The 21,788-nt window shown below is 44.2% G+C and overlaps 1 protein-coding gene across 2 annotated transcripts in view; it reads left to right on the top strand.

The window, feature by feature from the left end:
- Positions 1 to 21,788, top strand: part of LOC125718935 (histone-lysine N-methyltransferase ASH1L-like) — a 58,423-nt gene that overhangs the window by 24,182 nt on the left and 12,453 nt on the right. For both annotated transcript variants that reach the window (XM_048993242.1, XM_048993243.1), the window contains exons 4-20: positions 545 to 1,370; positions 1,833 to 2,006; positions 3,951 to 4,045; positions 4,570 to 4,643; positions 4,758 to 4,803; positions 4,885 to 4,993; positions 6,469 to 6,675; positions 6,781 to 6,927; positions 7,446 to 7,554; positions 8,361 to 8,501; positions 9,450 to 9,520; positions 11,623 to 11,789; positions 17,228 to 17,380; positions 18,586 to 18,640; positions 18,777 to 18,909; positions 19,377 to 19,658; positions 19,874 to 19,960. In XM_048993242.1, coding sequence (XP_048849199.1) covers positions 545 to 1,370; positions 1,833 to 2,006; positions 3,951 to 4,045; positions 4,570 to 4,643; positions 4,758 to 4,803; positions 4,885 to 4,993; positions 6,469 to 6,675; positions 6,781 to 6,927; positions 7,446 to 7,554; positions 8,361 to 8,501; positions 9,450 to 9,520; positions 11,623 to 11,789; positions 17,228 to 17,380; positions 18,586 to 18,640; positions 18,777 to 18,909; positions 19,377 to 19,658; positions 19,874 to 19,960 — 2,876 coding nt within the window. The remainder of the gene's footprint in view (positions 1 to 544; positions 1,371 to 1,832; positions 2,007 to 3,950; positions 4,046 to 4,569; positions 4,644 to 4,757; positions 4,804 to 4,884; positions 4,994 to 6,468; positions 6,676 to 6,780; positions 6,928 to 7,445; positions 7,555 to 8,360; positions 8,502 to 9,449; positions 9,521 to 11,622; positions 11,790 to 17,227; positions 17,381 to 18,585; positions 18,641 to 18,776; positions 18,910 to 19,376; positions 19,659 to 19,873; positions 19,961 to 21,788) is intronic.

Below are 21,788 nucleotides of genomic sequence, written 5' to 3' on the forward strand. Positions count from 1 at the left end.
TACTTGTGTGCATCGTGGTTTAGCTGTGTTTGCCTTTGTATTTTACCTTTTGGTAAAATATTTTGCTGCCTTAGGTACCCTTAGACTTGTCTTTCAGTGTAATGTTATTTTGCTCATGCCTTCCCATTCACTGCTGACAGTCTCAGGTGATTGTAGTGATCTTGCTATTAAATGACAGTGAACCACATCTTAACATGGACGTTGTTTAATCTAGGGTTTAAGGATGCTCCCTTTAAAATCAGATTCCAGTGCTCTGACAGCTGTATAAACCTCATAACACACTAACATGTGACCCTTGTGTACAGTGTTCTGGTGTGTTCTGGCACACTCACTTATCTGCCTTTGCTCTCTAGAGAGAAATTATTTTTGAATTAAGTCTAAAAAACAACTGAATTTCAGCTTCTATATAATGATGAAATATGTAAGATATTATTAGTTATTAGTCTAGCCATTTGTGACTCATTAATATGAGTCATTCGGGGCTTTCCTTGTGATGATGATGTAATCAGCTGAATGTTCTGGGTTTTCCTTTGTCCCTCTGCAGAATCTGTGCCAGGTGGCCAAACCTGTGGGTGTCACTCTACTACCCCTGAATGTCCAGGAGGGGTATTGCACACCTGTTGCAGCACTAGTCCCCCAGTGAGCCAGCTGTGTGCCCCCTCCCCCGCATGCTGCTCTGCCTGTCATCCCTGCTGCACCTCTGAAGTGCCCAGCAGTGGAGAGGGCCATGGCCCTGGGAGGCCGTCGAGTCATGAGAGGGGGAGCAGTGGAAGTCGGCAAGCGAGCCCCTCTCTGCACTCCCCCCAGCCGGCTTACTCTGACCCTGCTTTTCATGGGACGGGTCGTATTAGTGGTGGAGAGTCCATCACCTCATCTCCACACCCAAACCAGCTGCCAACCTCGTTGTACCCCTACCCCCGGTCCCCCGGCCTGGCCAGCGACAGCATCCTCTCCACCAAGCGCAGCCTGACCCATGTCAACAAAATCCTCCGGGCCAAGAAGCTGCAACGACAGGCGCGCACTGGCAACAACATGGTGAAGAAGCGGCGCCCAGGGCGCCCCAGGAAGCACCCCCTGCCTTGCCAGCCACCAGAGTCTGTGACCCCTCTACCTGGCCTCGGGGTGGCCGGGCAAGCTGCAGACGACACTGTCTCAAATGTGATAGAGGCGGTGGTGCAGGGCCAGCGTGGAAAAGGTCAAAAGAGGAAACGTTCAGGAAGAGACAGAGATGAAGATGAGGGAGAGGGTGAGGAGCAGCAGGAGGATGAACCACCTGAGCAAGAGGGGGACTCTGAGCAGAGGGGTGAATCGTCTGAGAAGGGCTCTGCAGAAGGGTGGCCCCCCCAGGAGGAGGTGCAACACTTGCACAGGTAAGAGCCACCTCAGGGACTCCATTCTGACACGCATCTTGCACATCACTTTACTGCTTTGTGCCCTTGTAATGGAAAACTGCACTGTTTTATCTATATTGTCATTTTTAAACATTCTCTCACCATCAAACCTTGGATATTTTGTGAACCATTAAAATATTTCACAGCATCTCACTTTCTTTTTTGGATTCAAATTACACCGATTTCCAAGAAAATGTTCTGGGTCTACTAGCCATAATGTTTATACCTTATAGATCTGGTTTAGTTGATAGACCAAGATGTTTAAAACAGAAATACAGTCATTTGCATAATTTAAGTATAGCGTAAGACAAGGATTTAATAGCAGAATTTACATATAATTAAAACTGCTGACTTTCAGAGAAGTATCACAAGCACCGTGGTCACTCCGGAGTGTACATCAGGAACCTCTTTGGAGACTGAGCATGTTTCCATCCCTCTCAGAGCTCTGGGCACCAGTCTCCAAGGCTGTGCCTCCTCAGAAAGCACAGATCTGCCGGCACTCAAGCAGGCCCCGCCCACAACCCTGCCCAGTCAACGGGAAAAGAGGGCACCCAGGCCACCCAAAAAGAAATTTCAGAAGGCGGGGCTCTTTTCGGATGTCTACAAAAACGCTGAGTGAGTTTGGGTGCCTGCTCTCAGACATCCCTGCTTGAAGGTCTGATGAGGCGTGTGAGCAGGCATCCCTGATTTTATGGTCTGGTGTGGCCTGCTAGCAGACATCCCTGATTGTATGGTCTGATGTGGCCTGCTAGCAAACATCCCTGATTGTATGGTCTGATGTGGCCTGCTAGCAGACATCCCTGATTGTTTGTTCTGATGTGGCCAGCTAGCAGACATCCCTGATTGTATGGTTTGATGTGGCCAGCTAGCAGACATCCCTGATTGTATGGTTTAATGTGGCCAGCTAGCAGACATCCCTGATTGTATGTTCTGATGAGGCCAGCTAGCAGACATCCCTGATTGAATGGTTTGATGTGGCCTGCTAGCAGACATCCCTTGATTGTTTGTTCTGATGTGGCCAGCTAGCAGACATCCCTGATTGTATGGTTTGATGTGGCCAGCTAGCAGACATCCCTGATTGTATGGTTTAATGTGGCCAGCTAGCAGACATCCCTGATTGTATGTTCTGATGAGGCCAGCTAGCAGACATCCCTGATTGAATGGTTTGATGTGGCCTGCTAGCAGACATCCCTGATTGTATGGTTTGATGTGGCCTGTTAGCAGACATCCCTAATTGTATGATCTGGTGTGGCCTGCTAGCAAACATCCCTGATTGTATGATCTGATGTGGCCTGCTAGCAGACATCCCTGATTGTATGGTCTGATGTGGCCTGTTAGCAGACATCCCTGATTGTATGATCTTGTGTGGCCTGCTAGCAGACATCCCTGATTGTATGGTATGATGTGGCCAGCTAGCAGACATCCCTGATTGTATGGTTTGATGTGGCCTGTTAGCAGACATCCCTGATTGTATGGTTTGATGTGGCCAGCTAACAGACATCCATGATTGTATGGTCTGATGTGGCCTGTTAGCAGACATCCCTGATTGTATGGTCTGATGTGGCCTGTTAGCAGACATCCCTGATTGAATGGTCTGATGTGGCCTGCTAGCAGACATCCCTGATTGAATGGTCTGATGTGGCCTGCTAGCAGACATCCCTGATTGTATGATCTTGTGTGGCCTGCTAGCAGACATCCCTGATTGTATGGTCTGATGTGGCCAGCTAGCAGACATCCCTGATTGTATGGTTTGATGTGGCCTGTTAGCAGACATCCCTAATTGAATGGTCTGATGTGGCCAGCTAGCAGACATCCCTGATTGTATGATCTTGTGTGGCCTGCTAGCAGACATCCCTGATTGTATGATCTTGTGTGGCCTGCTAGCAGACATCCCTGATTGTATCATCTGGTGTGGCCTGCTAGCAAAAATCCCTGATTGTATGGTTTGATGTGGCCAGCTAGCAGACATCCCTGATTGTATGGTCTGATGTGGCCTGCTAGCAGACATCCCTGATTGTATGGTCTAATGTGGCCTGCTAGCCAACATCCCTGATTGTATGGTCTGGTGTGGCCTGTTAGCAGACATCCCTGATTGAATGGTCTGATGTGGCCTGCTAGCAGACATCCCTGATTGTATGATCTGATGTGGCCTGCTAGCAGACATCCCTGATTGTATGGTCTGGTGTGGCCTGTTAGCAGACATCCCTGATTGAATGGTCTGATGTGGCCTGCTAGCAGACATCCCTGATTATATGATCTGATGTGGCCTGCTAGCAGACATCCCTGATTGTATGATCTGATGTGGCCTGCTAGGAAACATCCCTGATTGTATGATCTGATGGGGCCTGCTAGCAGACATCCCTGATTGTATGGTTTGATGTGGTCTGTTAGCAGACATCCCTGATTGAATGGTTTGATGTGGTCTGTTAGCAGACATTCCTGATTGAATGATCTGATGTGGCCTGCTAGCAGAAATCCCTGTAGATGTCTTTGTTTGCTCCTCCCCGATCCCTCTCCACACAGCTGAACCTTGCCTCTTATTCTCCCTGCCCCCCCCAGCCCCCGCAGCCAGATCCTGCAGCTAAAGAAGGAAAGACTCGTGTATATACCTGAGGAGCATCCATACGGCCTCCTCCCAGCGCCTATCCACGTCGGTCAGTCTCCTTTTCCCTGTCTCTCTCTGTCAGTCTGTGGCTTTCTTTGTGTTTGTATTGGTATGTCACTGCTTTTCTGCTACTTGTCTGTCTGTCTGTCTTATCAGAATGCTTGTTTAGCTGAAAAAGTGATTTCATGTCTTTGTTAATATGCTTTATTTTTTTGTCACTTGACGTATCTTTTCTGTATGAATTTCAGCCTGCCTTTTATCAGTCTATGTGTGTGTCTGTCCGCTTTAGGCTCTGAGTATCTTTTTTTCAGTCAGTCTTTCTGCCTGTCTGTCAACCTGTTGTCTGTCATTATGAGGAAAAGGAACAAGTCCTGCAGGCGGGATGTTTTACCATCAGATCTGAATTCACATAGTTTTATTTTTATGCATGGATTGCAAACAGACGTTTTAAGCTTTGTAGGAAAGGGTGACAGGAGACGCGTTGTCTTCTTGCCTGTCATGGTCATAGCCAAACCTAGCTGAAAGGAGCTGCTCACAGCTTCATCTGACGAAGTCTTTTAATGTGTCTGGTAGGGAAACACCTGAGACTGAAACGGAGGGACTTCCAGCTGCCTTATGACATCCTGTGGTTGTGGAAGCATGATCAGGTATGGGACTGGGGTGGAGTGTCTGACTCCTGCCTTTGAGGCCTGGGGAACGGCAGCTAGCATCATCGTCATCATATGTAGGCGACGGTGTCATTGTGTCCATGTCTCTTCCAGCTGTATAAGAAGCCTGATGTTCCACTGTACAAGAAGATCCGCTCCAGTGAGTACTAAACCTGCTCCCCCAACACCATGTTGTCCAAACACCATCTGTTGCATTCATGTGTGTGTGTCTTACCTGCAGATGTGTATGTGGATGTGAAGCCGCTATCTGGGTATGAAGCCACTACCTGTAACTGCAAGCTGCCCCAGGACCCCAGTGAAAAGGGCTGTACAGAAGACTGCCTGAACAGGTGAGCACCATACCCTCTTAAACACCATACCCTCCTCACCTGAACAGGTAAACACAGCCATACCCTCCTCACCTGAAGAGGTAAACACAGCTATACCCTCCTCACCTGAACAGGTAAACACAGCCATACCCTCCTCACCTGATCAGGTAAACACAGCTGTACCCTCCTCACCTGAACAGGTAAACACAGCCATACCTTCCTCACCTGAACAGGTAAACACAGCCATACCCTCCTCACCTGAACAGGTAAAAACAGCCATACCCTCCTCACCTGAACAGGTAAACACAGCCATACCCTCCTCACCTGATCAGGTAAACTCAGCTATACCCTCCTCACCTGATCAGGTAAACACAGCCATACCCTCCTCACCTGATCAGGTAAACACAGCTATACCCTCCTCACCTGAACAGGTAAACACAGCCATACCCTCCTCACCTGATCAGGTAAACACAGCTGTACCCTCCTCACCTGAACAGGTAAACACAGCCATACCTTCCTCACCTGAACAGGTAAACACAGCCATACCCTCCTCACCTGAACAGGTAAAAACAGCCATACCCTCCTCACCTGAACAGGTAAACACAGCCATACCCTCCTCACCTGATCAGGTAAACACAGCCATACCCTCCTCACCTGAAGAGGTAAACACAGCTATACCCTCCTCACCTGAACAGGTAAACACAGCCATACCCTCCTCACTTGATCAGGTAAACACAGCCATACCCTCCTCACCTGATCAGGTAAACACAGCCATACCCTCCTCACGTGATCAGGTAAACACAGCTATACCCTCCTCACCTGATCAGGTAAACACAGCCATACCCTCCTCACTTGATCAGGTAAACACAGCCATACCCTCCTCACTTGATCAGGTAAACACAGCCATACCCTCCTCACCTGAACAGGTAAACACTAGGGATGTAATGGTATGCAAAAATCATGGTTCGGTATATACCTTGATTTTGATGTAATGTTTCGGTACAGTGGAGGTAAAAGAAACAAAACATAAATTGCTTTTTTTCGTTATTAAAAAGTGGTTTGCCAAACAGTATAACTGTCTTTCTTAAATAAAATGTGAATACTGATGCAACCTACTAATAAAAAGCTAAAATGACTTAGAAGTAAATCTAAATATTCTCTCAAGGAAATAAAAATAAAATACATATCCATTAAGGTGCACATTTAGAAAATTAATCTATACTGTAACAAATACAGTACAAAACAAATACTTACTTGCATCAAATTTCTGATTTTAATTTTTTTATAACGGTTACATGGCTGTCTTGGGAATACAATGTTGCCCTTTCAACAGCTTCTTTTGTAGTCTGTATCTGACCTTTGACCTTGTGTAAGCACACATCATATTAAATAATTGCTATATGAACCGTCCGGTTTATGTCCCTGCATGATGCTCTACGACCGTTTAGTCTTCCTGCTATTTCTCCACCTCCACGTCCCCACCCCCAATCTCTCAGGATGATATTTGCAGAGTGCTCCCCAAGTACATGCCCTTGTGAAGAGCACTGCGAAAATCAGCGCGTCCAGCGGCACGAATGGGTGCAGTGCCTGGAGCGCTTTCGCGCCGAGGGCAAGGGCTGGGGCATCCGCACCAAGGAGCCGCTGCGGTCCGGCCAGTTCATCATCGAGTACCTGGGTGAGGTGGTCAGCGAGCAGGAGTTCAGGTGAGAGCCTAGCTGAATGAGCAAGTGAGCTTAGCCACCCCCCTTGGTAAATCCATTAAGAACATCCTGAAGTTTAACCAGCTGTGCTTGTCTTCTGGACCACAGGAACCGCATGATAGAACAGTACTCGTCACATAACGACCACTATTGCCTGAACCTGGACAGTGGTATGGTGATCGACAGCTACCGTATGGGCAATGAGGCTCGATTCATCAACCACAGCTGTGAGCCCAACTGCGAGATGCAGAAGTGGTAAGGAGGCGGAGCCTGGGGGAGCATGGCCTGGGACATGATATGGATCCATCTGCTTTCTGAGCATGGTCTCAGCAACAGGGCTCAAAGTTCAGGGCCAGGCTTGATTAATCAGCACCACCCATCTGGAATGCCTGTTATTCCAATTTTGTATGGGATGTGCACTTTGGAAACATTTACATTTCTTCATTTAGCAGCTGCTTTTGTCCAAAGCAACATACATTTTTAAGAAAGCAGGGTCAGACAGTGTCATAGAAGCTCACAGACCCAGAGATGAAATCACTCTGCCAGCCATGGGAACCTTCCAAAACACGATTAGTTCCCTTTGACCTTGTTCACTGTTGAGGCATATTGTCCCTGTAGACTGACACAGAGTTGTACTGAAGGATTTATATGAATTCATGTACTGGCAGAAAGGCTTCTAGAAATCCAGGGGCCTCATTTTTTTCATTGCAAAGTGAAAGCACCCTTTGAGTTTAATGAGAGTGACTCTCACTTGACTGGCCTGCCCTCTACAGGTCGGTCAATGGGGTCTACCGGATCGGCCTCTTCGCCCTGAAGGATATGAGCAGCGGCACGGAGCTCACCTACGACTACAACTTCCACTCCTTCAACACGGAGGATCAGGTGAAACTCCTGTGCAAACCTCTGCCCTCCTATCTCTAATCCTTGGGAACATCATGCATTTCTTTAAATTCATTATGAGGTATTCTCTGTCTCCCATCCATCATCCAGCCAATAGGACAGGGTCAGTCATGTAAAACATGGTTATTTATGAATGAAAGTTGCATCAATATGCATCATATTGCATCTTTATAGAACCAGTGGAGAACCATTTCAACTACCACCTTCACCGTGTAGCACCCACCTGGATGATGCAACGGCAGCCTTTCTGTGCCAATATGCTCACAACGCAGTAGTTAAGGCGCAGGAGGTCATTTTTACCAGTTAAATATAGGCGATGATTAGGAGGCCAAATTTGAAAGGGCTACAGTAGACAGTTTTACCCTGGGTATTGGGGTACCACCAGTACTCTTTCCAAAGATGGCCAAGGATATTTTAGGATCTCAGGGAGTCTAGGCATTGGCTTTACATCTCACGCGAAGAATGACACTGGGGTGGGTCTACACAGGATGGGCTAACCAACTTTCCCACACCAACACATCTTCCAGCAGCACCAAAGCTTTTCCTATTTGGTCTCCAATCCAAGTACAGGCCAGGCCCAAACCTACTTAGCTTCAGGTGGATTACCTAGTCTGAACTGCAGGTGGTATGGCTGCAGATAAGGTGTGACATTTAGTATATATAGCTGTGAAGGTGGCCCCCGTACCTGCTAGATCATGATAAAATGTGGTTAATATGTTTCATACACAGATTCTTAGTGCCCTTATCTCTCTCTCTCTCTCTCTCTCCCCCCCACACTTCCTATGCAGCAAGTGTGCCGGTGTGGCTCGGAACATTGCCGGGGCATTATTGGGGGCAAGAGCCAGCGGGTCAGCGCCCTGCCAGGCAAGACAGGAAGGGGGTTGACCCTCAAAGAGAAGAGGAAGCCGAAACAGCAGCTAAAGAAGCGGGTGAGGAAGAGAGAGGCTCAGGCCGGCGTGGCATGTTGGGTTTGTTCCACACTCACACTCCACCAGCTGTCCCTCCCCCTGTCAGACAAACTGCAGACAGTAAGGCAGTTCGCAAGCCACTGAGCTTTGATGGGGCACACCATTTTAGGCTTAGAAGACAGATTCTGTGAAATTCCGTGCTATTTTTGGAATCTGGAATCAAAGGAAAGTCCGAATTTTCCAGTTGACGTATTGGCATTATACGGGCCCTAAAGCTGTGCTGTCTCCATAGCAACAGAGTGCCGTTGCCTTGCCAACCTAGTGAGCCAGCAGCTTGCTGCCATGGAGAAGTGGAACACCCCCAACTGAGCTGTCTGTAATGCTGCAGCTTCCCCCCGTGTAGCCTAAGCGGCAGTGTACCAGGGGTCTGAAACATAAAGGCCTGTTTGTCACTTTGTCACATGACCTCTGTATAAATGTTTATATATGCAATGTCACTAGCTGGTCTTGGGATCTGGGCCTATAAGTGAATGATCAGATGCTGCTAAAAGAATGATAGGCATCTTCAGCCTGAACCCCTAAGGGATACTCAGTTCAATTTCAATTCAGTTTTACTGGTATAGCGCATTTTCACAACATTATCCCTGCCCAAAGCCCCCCCTAAGCAAGCCAGAGGCAGCAGTGGCAAGGAAATACTCCCTCGAAGGAAGAAACCTTGGGAGGGACCACACTCAAGACTGAAACACCACTGTATGAATCGCAAACTGTTTTACTATCGAGTCAGGATGCCATAAATCACCCTGTGTAAGAATTAGGATGCTCATGAGCTGAGTGATCTGCAATTGGTCCCTTACAAATTAAACCCACACTATGAGACAGAGGCCTATTATAATTATAATCCCTATTTTATGCCTAATTATTTTAAATTTAATTATGATTTGATGCTTAAACTCCCTCTTTGACTGACAGGAGGAAGAGGCCAGCGAGAGTGGGAAGTTCAGCTCTCACATGCTCATGAAGCCGATGTCTAACAGGGAGAGGTACAGTATCACTTTAAGAGTACATAACATACTCATAAAACAAGTAACAAAAGGCACAAGTACAGTGTCACTTTAACAGTACACAACCTGCTCATATACCATTACCAACAGGGAGAGGTACAGCATCACTTTAAGAGTACATAACATTCTCATAAAACAAGTAACAAACAGGAAAAGTACAGTGTCACTTTAACAGTACACAACCTGCTCATATACCATTACCAACAGGGAGAGGTACAGCATCACTTTAAGAGTACATAACATACTCATAAAAACATAAAGAAAAAGAAGTACAACACCAGCTTAACCAGAATACCTCTCTCACCTGCTCATTATGTGTAAGGGAGAGGTACAGAAAGAGGCACGGGCTAAGCTGGGGAGATACAGTATGTGGCTCATCTCTAAGAGGTGATTTTGCGATTGAAGATCACTAAGAACAGACAGCCTGGTAACAGGGCAGTGATAATACTGGGCAGTGTTGGTCTCTGAATGTTCGGTTGGCTGAAAATATGCACTGAGCCTGCTTTGACTAATCTCACAGGATCAGAGATAAGTAATCACAATGAAAAACAGAAATATATATCAGACTGATTATTCTTCTGCCCCGAGTCTTTACTTTAGAGGCAGTCACCAGGTTATGAACAAGATCCATTCCTTAAGTTTCTCTATAAGTTGGTAAGTTGTAAAAATAATACTACAGTACATGATAATAATAATAATAATAATAATAATAAAGTAATAATAAAAGTAACTGCTTAAAGTACTGTGCTGTATGTACTACCCATTGTATTTAACCTGAACTCTTAATATAATAGGCTTTATGGCAGTCCCTTCGTAAGTATGAGTTATCCATAGGGCTGTCGCAGTGAAGGGATTTCCCCTGTGAGTATTTAAGGTGGCTCATTATTGCCTTTTTTGTTGTTATTTTGCAAAGTTATGTCAATTTTAAGTACTTAATTGTTAGAATAATTAGTTGATTTGTAAATATGAGTTTTCTATGGCCTGTCTGCAGTTCCAAAAGTTGGCCATAAATATAACAAAAATATTGTTATTTCGAAATAATAAAGAGAAGTCTGAAAATTATTAAATTATCAAAATTAAAAAGTTCCAATCATTCTTAAGTCTTTTAAATATAATTAAAAGAAATATTTATAATATTTCAAAATGGTCAGTTGAATTGTGCATTTCTAGTTTGTTTACATGAATAACAAAGCACCCACCACTCAAATTATGCTGAAATCGGCGTTGGTACCTCCGTAAGGACCCAATGATTGATATCTATCGTAATCCTTTACTCAAAAATAAACTAAATTGGGTATACCTAGAAAAAAACAACCCCTGCTTACTCCTGGTCAGTGAAGTCTTCCGTGTTTACATGGATTTCAGTATGTAAACTTCATCTACATATGAGTCACACCTTTCAAATTTAAGGTTATATCTTTGAAATCACCATGCCAGGGTAAGCAAAATATCTCAAATGCCAAAAAACACATAATCATTTTGGGCAGCGACCTTACAGTTTAAGTATTTTTTTTATCCACATAAGTAAAAGTATGATTCTGTGGTTTGTGAACTTTGTGTTTGTGGTGGTTGTTTGCCATCCCATGCACTTGGCTTATCAATATCATGGTATTGCAATATTGCGGTTATCATGAGAGCCCTAGTGGTCCATAAGTTGGGAATTCTTAACCCAGAGACTGCTATATTACCTTTTATTTTTAACTCACATCAACAATTGCATTTCTTTAATAACAGACATTTTGATGCACATATCCATTTTTCCATGTTTTTTTTTCTGGATTGTTGTACATAAACAGAGATAGTACAGATAAGCAACCCCATCCAGCACATTCTTTTCTCATTTAATTTCCCGTAAAACATTTTGGGTTTGTTTGACCTGCTCCTCTCTGTTCCACAATTACACTGTCTGAATCGCCCTCCTTTTTTTAGTTACTGATGCTGTGTTGATGATTAGCTGCCTGGCTCCACATCGATGCCCATATACCAATGCCAGCATCGAGGAACCCACTACTCAGCTCACCGGCCGTCATCTCAGGCACATGATGAGTGCTTTAATGAACATGCTGTTCTTATCCTGACAGGAATTTTGTGCTGAAGCACGGGGTGTTTCTTGTGCGGAACTGGGAGCGGGTTCGAGAGAAACAGGAGATGTTGAAGAGGGAGGCGGAAGGTGACAGGGAAGGCTGTGGCCTGTCACTGTACTCCCGCTGGGGAGGGGTCATCCGGGATGATGGGAATATCAAGTCAGGTGTGTATCTCCACTGCATGGCAATGTCCATGTGTTGTGTGTGTGTGTGTAGGTGGGTTTGTGTAGATCACATTTTGGAACCAAAATGTCCCCAAAGTGCGGTAAAACCTGAAACTTTCTTACTTTTGAGGACATTTTTCAGGTCCCCATTTGGATAACCTCAGGATTATAAATATCCGTGAATGCAATCAAAAAAGTAAAAGTGGCAAAAGTCTTGTTAACCAAAAGTAACCAAACAAAATACATTACGGCTGGGTAGGGGTTCAGGGTGTCATAATTGGGATTAGGGTTTTTCCCATATAAATGAATGAAAGGTCCCCATTTAGATAGGTACGTCAACATGCATGTGTGTGTGGGTTATGTAAACATTACATTATTAGGACCAAATATCCCCACAATGTGATAAAACACCTGTTATTTTGTTATTTTGACGTTGTGGGCTATGGAGTCTGTCCCCGCAAGGGAAAACTCAATCTTATAAAAATCTATGACTGCAATCAAAAAACTACAAATGCCAAAAATCTTTTGTTTGGTTACTTATGGTAAAGGTTATGGCTCGGTAGGGGTTAAGGTTGTCATTGTTGGTATTAGGGTTTTTCTCATAGAAATGACTGGAGAGTCCCCTCAAAGATATGAATACAAATGCGAGTGTGTGTGCGTGTGTCTGTGTGTATGTGTGTGTGTGTGTATTTATATGCTGAAATATATGTGAGCCATGATTGAAGAGCAAGTTTCCAAAACTCATTCAGTCCATGGGATACGCTAAACTGAGTGAGTCTTGGTTCCCAACAGGGCCGCTGATGGGGGAGAAACCAGGTCAGTGGTCCCCAGCCCCTGGGTGAAGAGGGACCCCAAAAGGGCCCTCTAATATTTAAATAATCTGATGGAATAATTTGTCAAAAATCCATATTTGAAACTTGTGAATCACGCAAAAGCTTGTTATTTTTCATATTCCTGATTTTCCCTGACACATTCTAACTTGGAAATCATGTACTGGAGAACAGAGATAAGTAGCAGAGCAAAAGTTGAACAGATGGAACTATTTTGTACTTCAATAACATTTAGTGCATCAGTGAATATCTTTTTGCTTATGTATCCATATTTCTGTATTGGAAAATTAAATCCATCCATCCATCCATCCATTTTCCAAACCGCTTATCCTATTGGGTCGCGGGGGGTCCGGAGCCTATCCCGGAATCAATGGGCACGAGGCAGGGAACAACCCAGGATGGGGGGCCAGCCCATCGCAGGGCACACTCACACACCATTCACTCACACACGCACACCTACGGGCAATTCAGCAACTCCAATTAGCCTCAGCATGTTTTTGGACTGTGGGGGGAAACCGGAGTACCCGGAGGAAACCCCACGACGACATGGGGAGAACATGCAAACTCCGCACACATGTGACCCAGGCGGAGACTCGAACCCGGGTCCCAGAGGTGTGAGGCGACAGTGCTAACCACTGCACCACCATGCCGCCCCCTGAAAATTAAATCTATAACCAATATTCTTCTGTCTAATATTGCCGTGCCAGCACTTATTAGCAGAATATCGTTTTTTATTCTGTGGAAAATGAAAGATTGATATCCTGGCTGGATTTAATAATGAATTTTAAACATATCGTGGGTCGTATAAATAAAATATAAATAATAATCTGTAACTCATTTTGACAGCACTCAATCCCCCTATAACTAATATATGAACTTGTTCGTCCTCCATTATTTTGTTGTAGTGTTGTAGTTAAATTATGGATTAAGTTTATCCTTCCAGCTTTTTACAACTTTCATAATTATTTTGCATAATGGTCCCAGTTCCTGTTGTGCGGTGTGAAAACAACACACGAAAGTGGCCAGGAGCTACAAAAGTCCCCGGTTGAGATGTTCCAGGAGCTTTGGTGTGAAAGCAGTGACTATTCGACCACCACCCTAGTCTGGAGTAGAGATTAAAAAAGGGTTCTGGAACAACCTCTGAGGAACTACGAGTACAATCAGGCCAAGTTCTTGTGGTGTAAACACAACAAAAAGGTTGGAAAAAGGTTCTGGTTCTTAAAAAAAGTTCATGTAGTGTGGAAGTTTATGAGAACTTTTTTGTTGTGTGCAAGTAGAATGTGTTGTGTGTGCATTATAGCCAATCGGTAACCTGTGCTCAGTTGATAAATGGTGGGCGAGCGGGTGGGTAACTTGGAGATCTTGTCTTTTATGCACTTACTATATTTTATCATGATTTGTACTTGATCACATGCTCAGCAGATAGAGTGGTGGCTCTGAGGCTAGGGATCTGTCCCAGCAGTCAGATGGTTGCTGGATCGAATTTTGTGAAGGCTAGGAGTGATCCTACTCTGTTGGACTCTTGAACAAGGCCCTTAACTTGCAATTGCTTTGTCCTGAGTATGATATCTCTACATCCAACCCTATAAGGAAATTTGGGGATTGGTGGTAGGATTGGCAGAAATTCACATGGGTCCCTTCAGACTAGTGTGGTACTGAGGTATCACCCACTGCCTGGCTGCACTCAGGCTGTCATCCCTGAAGTGGTTTATTGTGTGGTGGGTGTGGCAACATGCTGTAATTGGCATGTTTCTTACCCTCTCATGCACAGTGAGGAGGGTGGTTTGAGTGGCCAAGACATCGCCAAGAATCACAGCTCGAACACTGGAGATGGTAGTTGGGCTTAGAAAATCTCCAGACTGTGATGAATGGCAGTGGATTTGTTGTGAGGCTGTATTTCTGCTAAATACCCGGGGCAAATTGTTATGGTACTTGGTATCTTGGATTCCATTAAATACCAGCATTTCATCCACAGGAACTTTTAAATCCATAGCGATCATTATGGAGTTGGTCCCCCCTTTGCCTCTATAAAAACTACCACACTTCTGGGAAGGCATTCCACAAAAATTTGGAGTGCATCCGTAGGAATGCATTTGTCAGGTCATGCATTGATGTTGAACATGAAGGCCTGGCTTGCAATTCCTGTATTAGTTCATCCCGAAGGTGTTCATTGGGGTGGAGGTCAGGGCTCTGTGTGGGCCAGTCAAGTTCTTCCACACCAAACTCACCCAGTCATGTGTTTATAGCCTAGAATTGCCCAAAATATCTTGGTATGCACTTTGGCTGTATGAGTCACTGCTGCTTCGCTGAGAAGCCTAAAGTGCGTAAATGGCCTAAGTACACATAAACCCCAGACTTAAGTTGATGGTGAAAATGTGAAAAAAGCGAACAGCTATGTATATTTTTGACTTACGCATGGGAGATATGACCCCTATAGGCAGAGATACATCAGAATATGAGTATGTCCCATGTAAATGATCTTTACGTGTATTCTGCCAGTGACTTAAGCACTTTTAATTACATTTTTTCACCACCCACTCTGTGGGCTGTTTTAAGTCACGCCCTTCTACATGGCCAAGCACAGTGTTGCAATGTTCAGAAAGTCAAACATTTAATAAAACTTTACTTTTACATATATTACACATTTAGAAATGTGTTTCAATCAAAAATGCATGTGAATAATGATGTGTGTTATATAGCACAATAGTTTATAGAAATATATTAGTATATACAAATATTACATTACACATATTACCATTAGCCTCGATTCAGGACGTACACACTTGGCCTGGATGTCCTGTATCATGTCTGAGCACAATAGTCTCCCCAGTCCCCCACTGGTCTGCGGTCACATTGTGTTTAATGATTCTGGCCTGAGCACGCTTTCATCATTACCATGTGACTTTTTGTGTTGAAGAAAACAGAAAGAAAAGTGCTGCGCCCAGCACAATGGAGTTCGTGTTAATATCCTTATTTTGTGTCTTATTTGAATTGTTTTTGGAACAATGACGCACAGCCCTCTTACAGATTTATTGAGTTTGCAATGCAGCAATTTTCATTTAATTATGTTGCATGTATAAGAAGATATTCCTGTATTTTACCAAATATTTTTTGTGTATTGCGTCCAGTTGTTCCTGGATACTCACCCAAAATCTGAACCTCTGCTGTAGACCAAAGTGATCTCTTTTCTGCTATGTTTGTTAAATATTCAGCCTTTATCCTGAAACCCTTAAACCAGCAGATGGTGAATGGGCGGATCATGTAACGCTAATCTTTGTGTGCCAACAAATTCTACACATTGTTTCATATTGTTTCATACATATGCGAGGTCAGGGGTCCCAGACGAGACTTTCTGACCAGGACACTCGTCTAATTGGTAACCTTTCTGTGCTTAACCGTGTTGATATGTGGATTTTTAGTGGCAGTTACTAGCAATTGGTTTAAATTAATACATCGCAGCATATGCGATAAAGTATAAGCTTGTTTGGGCTATGCAGTTAACTGCATTTTTTTTCAGTCCATGCTACTAATATAACATTTACACTTTATCTACTGGTTAGGCATATTTGCTTGATTACAGAATTGTTATGAATGAAAAGGGAAAAAATCTGAAGGATATGGATTTGTTCTTAAACAAATCAATCATCAAGCTTCGACGTAGGGCTTTCTGGTGCCAGGTGCCATGAACACCCTTATGCTTGAACATACTGTTTGTCATGGACAAACTGTGGCCAGCATAAAAGTTCAGTAACAGCTCTGCTCAGGTTCCGATTGAATAGCTTCCACCTAATCACATCCTTCCAGCTTTTACTCTTGTTACCTGCGTGACTGTTATAGTCCCCCAGTAAAGTCCCCAGAGGGGGTGCCTTCCAGCACCCTGTCCAGTGTCTCCCAGAAGGCTGGATACTCTGAGCTGGTGTTTGAAGCTTGAGCAAAGACAAGAGTCAAATCCTGACCCCCGACTCAGAGTCGAAATGAGGCAACCCACTCGTTCACCACAGAGAACTCCAATGTACAAGGAAGGAACAAGGGGTTATGAATAAACCCACATTTACTGGGTACCTCTCACCCAAGGCGACTCCAGAGTGGAATAAGGTCCAGCCTATGGTGACCAAGCGTCCTCTTTTTCTCAGACTTGTCCTATTTTTTTGGGAACTAAAATGTATTTCGCTTTTTGTCATGTTGACATTTGCTTTCTACAGTCAGAGTACTTTCAGTCTGCATTAGTGCAGCGCCTCTCTTTGCGCCCTGTTTCTGGTGTCTTCTTATGGTCACTCTAGTTTGGCCCTTATCCAGGAGTTTGGCTTCTGAGCCCATGCTCTCTGTGTTGAGGTGAGGTCAGCTATATCTAGATGGTACCTCTCTACTTCCTTGATAAAACGATTTATCAAGACATTGGAGCTATGTTTTTACAGACTGCTGAGTACTATATATATATATACACTGTATATGCGTGTGCTTATGTGTTTGGGTGCGTGCAGGGTGTGAAGATGTGTCATCTGTGCTGCTATATATGTAGGATAGGTATTTGACACTATTAGTTGTATATAGCTGTGCATGTGCTGTCATCTGTGCATATGTGTTCACCGGCTGCACTGTGCATTGCAGATGTGTTCCTGACGCAGTTTTCAGCATTGCAAACGTCACGGTCGGTGCGCACGCGGAGGCTGGCTGCCGCTGAGGAAAACACAGAAGTGACACGCACTGCCCGCTTGGCGCACATCCTCAAGGAGATCTCTGACATGATCATCAGCTACAAGGGTGCGTGCCCCGCCTGCCCCTGCAGCTTCTCCTGCCCCCTGTGCGCTTTCTCGCTTGTCCTGGGAGACGGGGCCACGCGAGACTATGTGCAGCTGCTAATACCCGCCTGTGCATCCCCATGCATTTTTTTATTTGACAGGCCCATGTTAGTCAGCTTGCCTGAAGTCCTGATTGTGTATAGCTGTCAGATTGCAGTCAGGGGTGTTTTAGGTACTATCGTGAGAAATATTTTGCCAACAATTTTTAAATGTATGGATTTTTACACGAATAGCCTATAAAATGTGATTTCATCGAAACCATAACATTTCTCATTCATTTATTCATTCTCTCATTCATTCATTTACCCAAAGCTATATGCATTTTTCAGAAAGCTGAGTCAACCAATCCCTGGAGCAGTTATGATTAAGGGCCTTACTTTGGGACCCGATGTTGAAATCCCAAAACTGACCCTTGAACTTGAACCAGCAAACTTCCCGTCACAGTCCTAGCCCACATCATTTAAAGCCATATCTTTATTTAAAAATAGGTTAAACAATAAGGTAACTGATGCGGAAAAGTATGTTTAGTAACTCATGGAACCTTTATTGACAATATCCTCATCCGGACTCTTTCTGTAGCTGTTGATCAGGCCAGAGCTGGTTAGGAGGCATTTTCGCTATACGGTACGAAATTGTTTCATTTCAATTATATTTTCAGGAGGTCTTGCTTGAACAGCCTGATTCACATCACACTACAGCTTTTTAATGGGATTGGTCTTTACAGTACTGTGCATTTAGCAAAAAGCTCACCTTGTCTGTATGTATGACATTGCTGTAGCAGTGCAGTGGAATTTCAAGGTTGTCTTCAGCAAGCTTGAGATGGGCAGCAGTGTGTATTTGGAGGCTGTAGTTTCCCTGATGCTAACCTTTCATTAGCACTGCTTTTGGTCAGTGATTTGTGTGTGTTTTATTTTGTAGGAAAAGTTTAATTCAGACCTGACTTGACAGGAACACCTGAAATCCAGTCACCTTCATTTGAAGAGGACTGTGTAATATTCTGTTTCTGTTAGCGACCATATTCTCTATGAAGATGTATAAAGATATGACAAGATTTGTACATGTTTTGTAGCTTGTTACATAACATTGGCTTTATTATTATTTATTATTATGATTTAATGACGATCAAGGATTCCTGCCCTGACTGATGGACTTTCGCTCTCTCTCTAGACTCGACCAGTCAGATGCTTGCTGCTCCATTGCTTACTCTGCCCTCTAGGAAACGGTGAGTTACATTTCTGAGTATGTCTGTAAATGTAATATATCTGGGCTTTCCTGTGATGTAGAATTAGACTATGGGGTTGGCGTCTCTGGTATTGGTTGTGTATCATAATGTTCTGGGTGCATTTTATGTGTTTTAGGAACACACAGTACTACGAGAAGGTGTCAGACCCGCTGGACCTTAATACCATTGAGAAGCAAATCCTCACAGGACACTACAAAACTGTAGAAGCCTTTGACACTGACATGCTCAAAGTGTTTCGAAATGCAGAGGTCAGTTTTCACACTGATAATGTTTTTCTGAGAGCCTACACTCCTTTATTTGGATGTGAGTTTGATGAGTGAGTTTCACTGTGGTTTGGAATGAATTTACACTTGCTTGCAAGTGAGGGCCTTTGTAAATTTAATGCTCATCACCAGCTTCTCACAAAGGGCCCAAAGCACTTGTCAGCACTTTTGGAAATTGAGGACAAATGTTGTAGCGCAGGCCTGGTCAAAAATTGCAGTATAGAAGTCTGAATAGACTTATAGAAGCTTAAAACGTGGCTTAATCAAGCTCTGGTGCAACCAGCCATTATTGAAAGATCCCCCTGTGTCCACCCTGCTGATGTGTTCAAATGTCATAATGTCATCCAGACTGGCAGGTGGATTTAACTTCGGTCATTATCTACTGTTGGGAGGCGGGTGAGCATGAAACCAGTCTGGTTCGTAATTCACTTATTTCGGACTTCGTCTTGCAGAAGTTTTATGGGCGAAAGTCGGCCATTGGCCGGGATGTGTGCCGACTGCGTAAGGCTTATTATGGGGCGCGGCACGAGGCTGCTGTGCAGATTGACGAGATCATGGGCGAGACGGCCAGTGAGGCTGACAGCTCCGACTCTCTGGACCGGGACCATGGCAACACCAGCAACCAGCATGGGGGCGGGGCATCAGGCCCCCACGACAAGGACGAAGATGTCATCCGCTGCATCTGCGGGATGTACAAAGATGAGGGCCTTATGATCCAGTGTGAGAAATGCTTGGTAAGGCGCCTACATCATACACACTAGATATGATGCCTCTGTGACCATAGCCTGGGTTTAGATTGAAAAGAAACATAGCACTGGCAACGTCAGCACATCCAAGCCTAATTAGGGGATTTTGCTTTAACTGAATTAGCTTTACCCTATCCAGGATAAAGACAGAGCTTGTGGCTGAGGTGGTGCAGAGTAACCATCTACTGGTGTCCCCATTGCAGGTATGGCAGCACTGCGACTGCATGCGCGTGGAGGCCGAGGTGGAGCACTATCTATGTGAGCAGTGTGACCCACGGCCAATGGACAGGGTAAGCAGCAGCCCCATTGAGGCCTGGCTAAAAGATTCAGACACACGATGGGAATCTGTGATGTAACCTGGGGTCTCATTTATCAGCTTAGAACAGTTCCTAAAAGTGTGCGGCAAACAACCATACAAAGTGAACATTGCTGAATCTCACAAACCCTAAATCTGGCTGACCTGACAACTTCTGAGTTGTTCCCCTGTCAGTGTATAACAATGGAACAGCAGGTTAGCACAGCTACACGAGTCATCATATATATAATAAGTATTACGCAGTACCAGAACTTCTATATTTTCATCTTTATTGTACCGCCACTTCTCACAAGTTGCCAGTACTCTGCTGCGAGAGTGGCAGAGCAGCCCGCGCAGTACCGACAGCGTTGTTGAGGCACTTCTGTTGTTCCCAACACCCCCACCGCACCCCCGCCGCCGTTCTCACGGTCAACACAGTAGCGACACTTTTATTTCTCCACTTCGAGCACTGCTTATACAGATCACCATATTAAACGCCAGTTTAACTGATGCTCCCGGGTATTAGCACAGTACACAGAGAGCGCTGTAGACATGCAGCAGAGCAGAAGCACAGCATTTCAAATCCACTTTATAATTTTACGTTTAAACCGGTACAGGGGGATGTGTATCGATGCATGTTAGAAATTAATACTAACTTCTGCCTCATTTCGGTGAGATGAATATTTTAAAAGATATTTAGCATCAACACTGCTAGAGAGCCACATGAAATGAACAAGCGAGCCATTACTTAAACGAAACTACAGTAGAAGTAAAATTCATGTCTCTAGCTACTTTTGGGTTAGTTTACCATATTAAAATAAACTAGCAGTGCCAGAAATCGTTCATTTAACCACATATTCTACCATATTAACCAGACCTACCATTAATGTTTATGCTATCGCTTGTGTACATAAAGCTTATTCTCATATGTGTCATAGAGTAATGATAAACCTGCGAATCCCGCATTTGCTCTTGCGACACCCCGGCACACACTTCCACTTCGACCTGCAGAACTGCCGTAAACGTGGAAATAAGTTGCGTTGTGAACCTGCGGTGGGTTACTTTTCCTTAAGGACCCAGATTGTGTGTCTTAATAAATTGAAATTGAATTGGGAGAAGTGAATTTGTAAGTATAGAGCATCACATTTTCCAGGTAGGATAAATGCGGTTTCAAGTTCATTGGAATTCAGATTCAGTTTTTTAATGCAACAACTGCAGATTCAAATATACACTATTCATATTCATTTTCCAGTGGCACAAATATCAGCCCATAGAGAAAGACCTAGCATGGGGAAAATGCTGTGTAGTATACACACAGTACTCTACATCAAATAATACAAAGAGATTTCACTTATATTTCGCAAAGAAATAAGACACGAATTGTACTCTGAAAAACGATGGGTGCTGAGAAAGAAGCCGGTGCCTGAAGATGTGGTAAAACATTTTATTGTACAGTACAGTGAGCTTCTTTTTATGTGAAGAAGCATTTAGCACAGTACAGCTGCAGTATCTGTGTCATGTCTGCCTATTGTAGGTGTCACATCACATATACTTTACATTACTGTATGCATACTGTATTACAAATTGGATATGGACAGTGGGCCATTATACACTGGCAGTGCTGCCCATTCTCCTGCACCTGTTACACTAAGCGATACACCCACTATTGTTCTACTATATCCACTTACAGGCATCTCGCAATCAGTGTACATTATTTACTATAGACCTCAGACATAAATACAATCGGATGTGATTTGATCAGGTTTATCTTGCCACTAGAGGTGTGTGCATAGTTGGAAGTGTTCGTAAACATATGCATTTTT

Source organism: Brienomyrus brachyistius, chromosome 23 (genome assembly GCF_023856365.1).
Source record: "Brienomyrus brachyistius isolate T26 chromosome 23, BBRACH_0.4, whole genome shotgun sequence".
NCBI lineage: Eukaryota > Metazoa > Chordata > Actinopteri > Osteoglossiformes > Mormyridae > Brienomyrus > Brienomyrus brachyistius.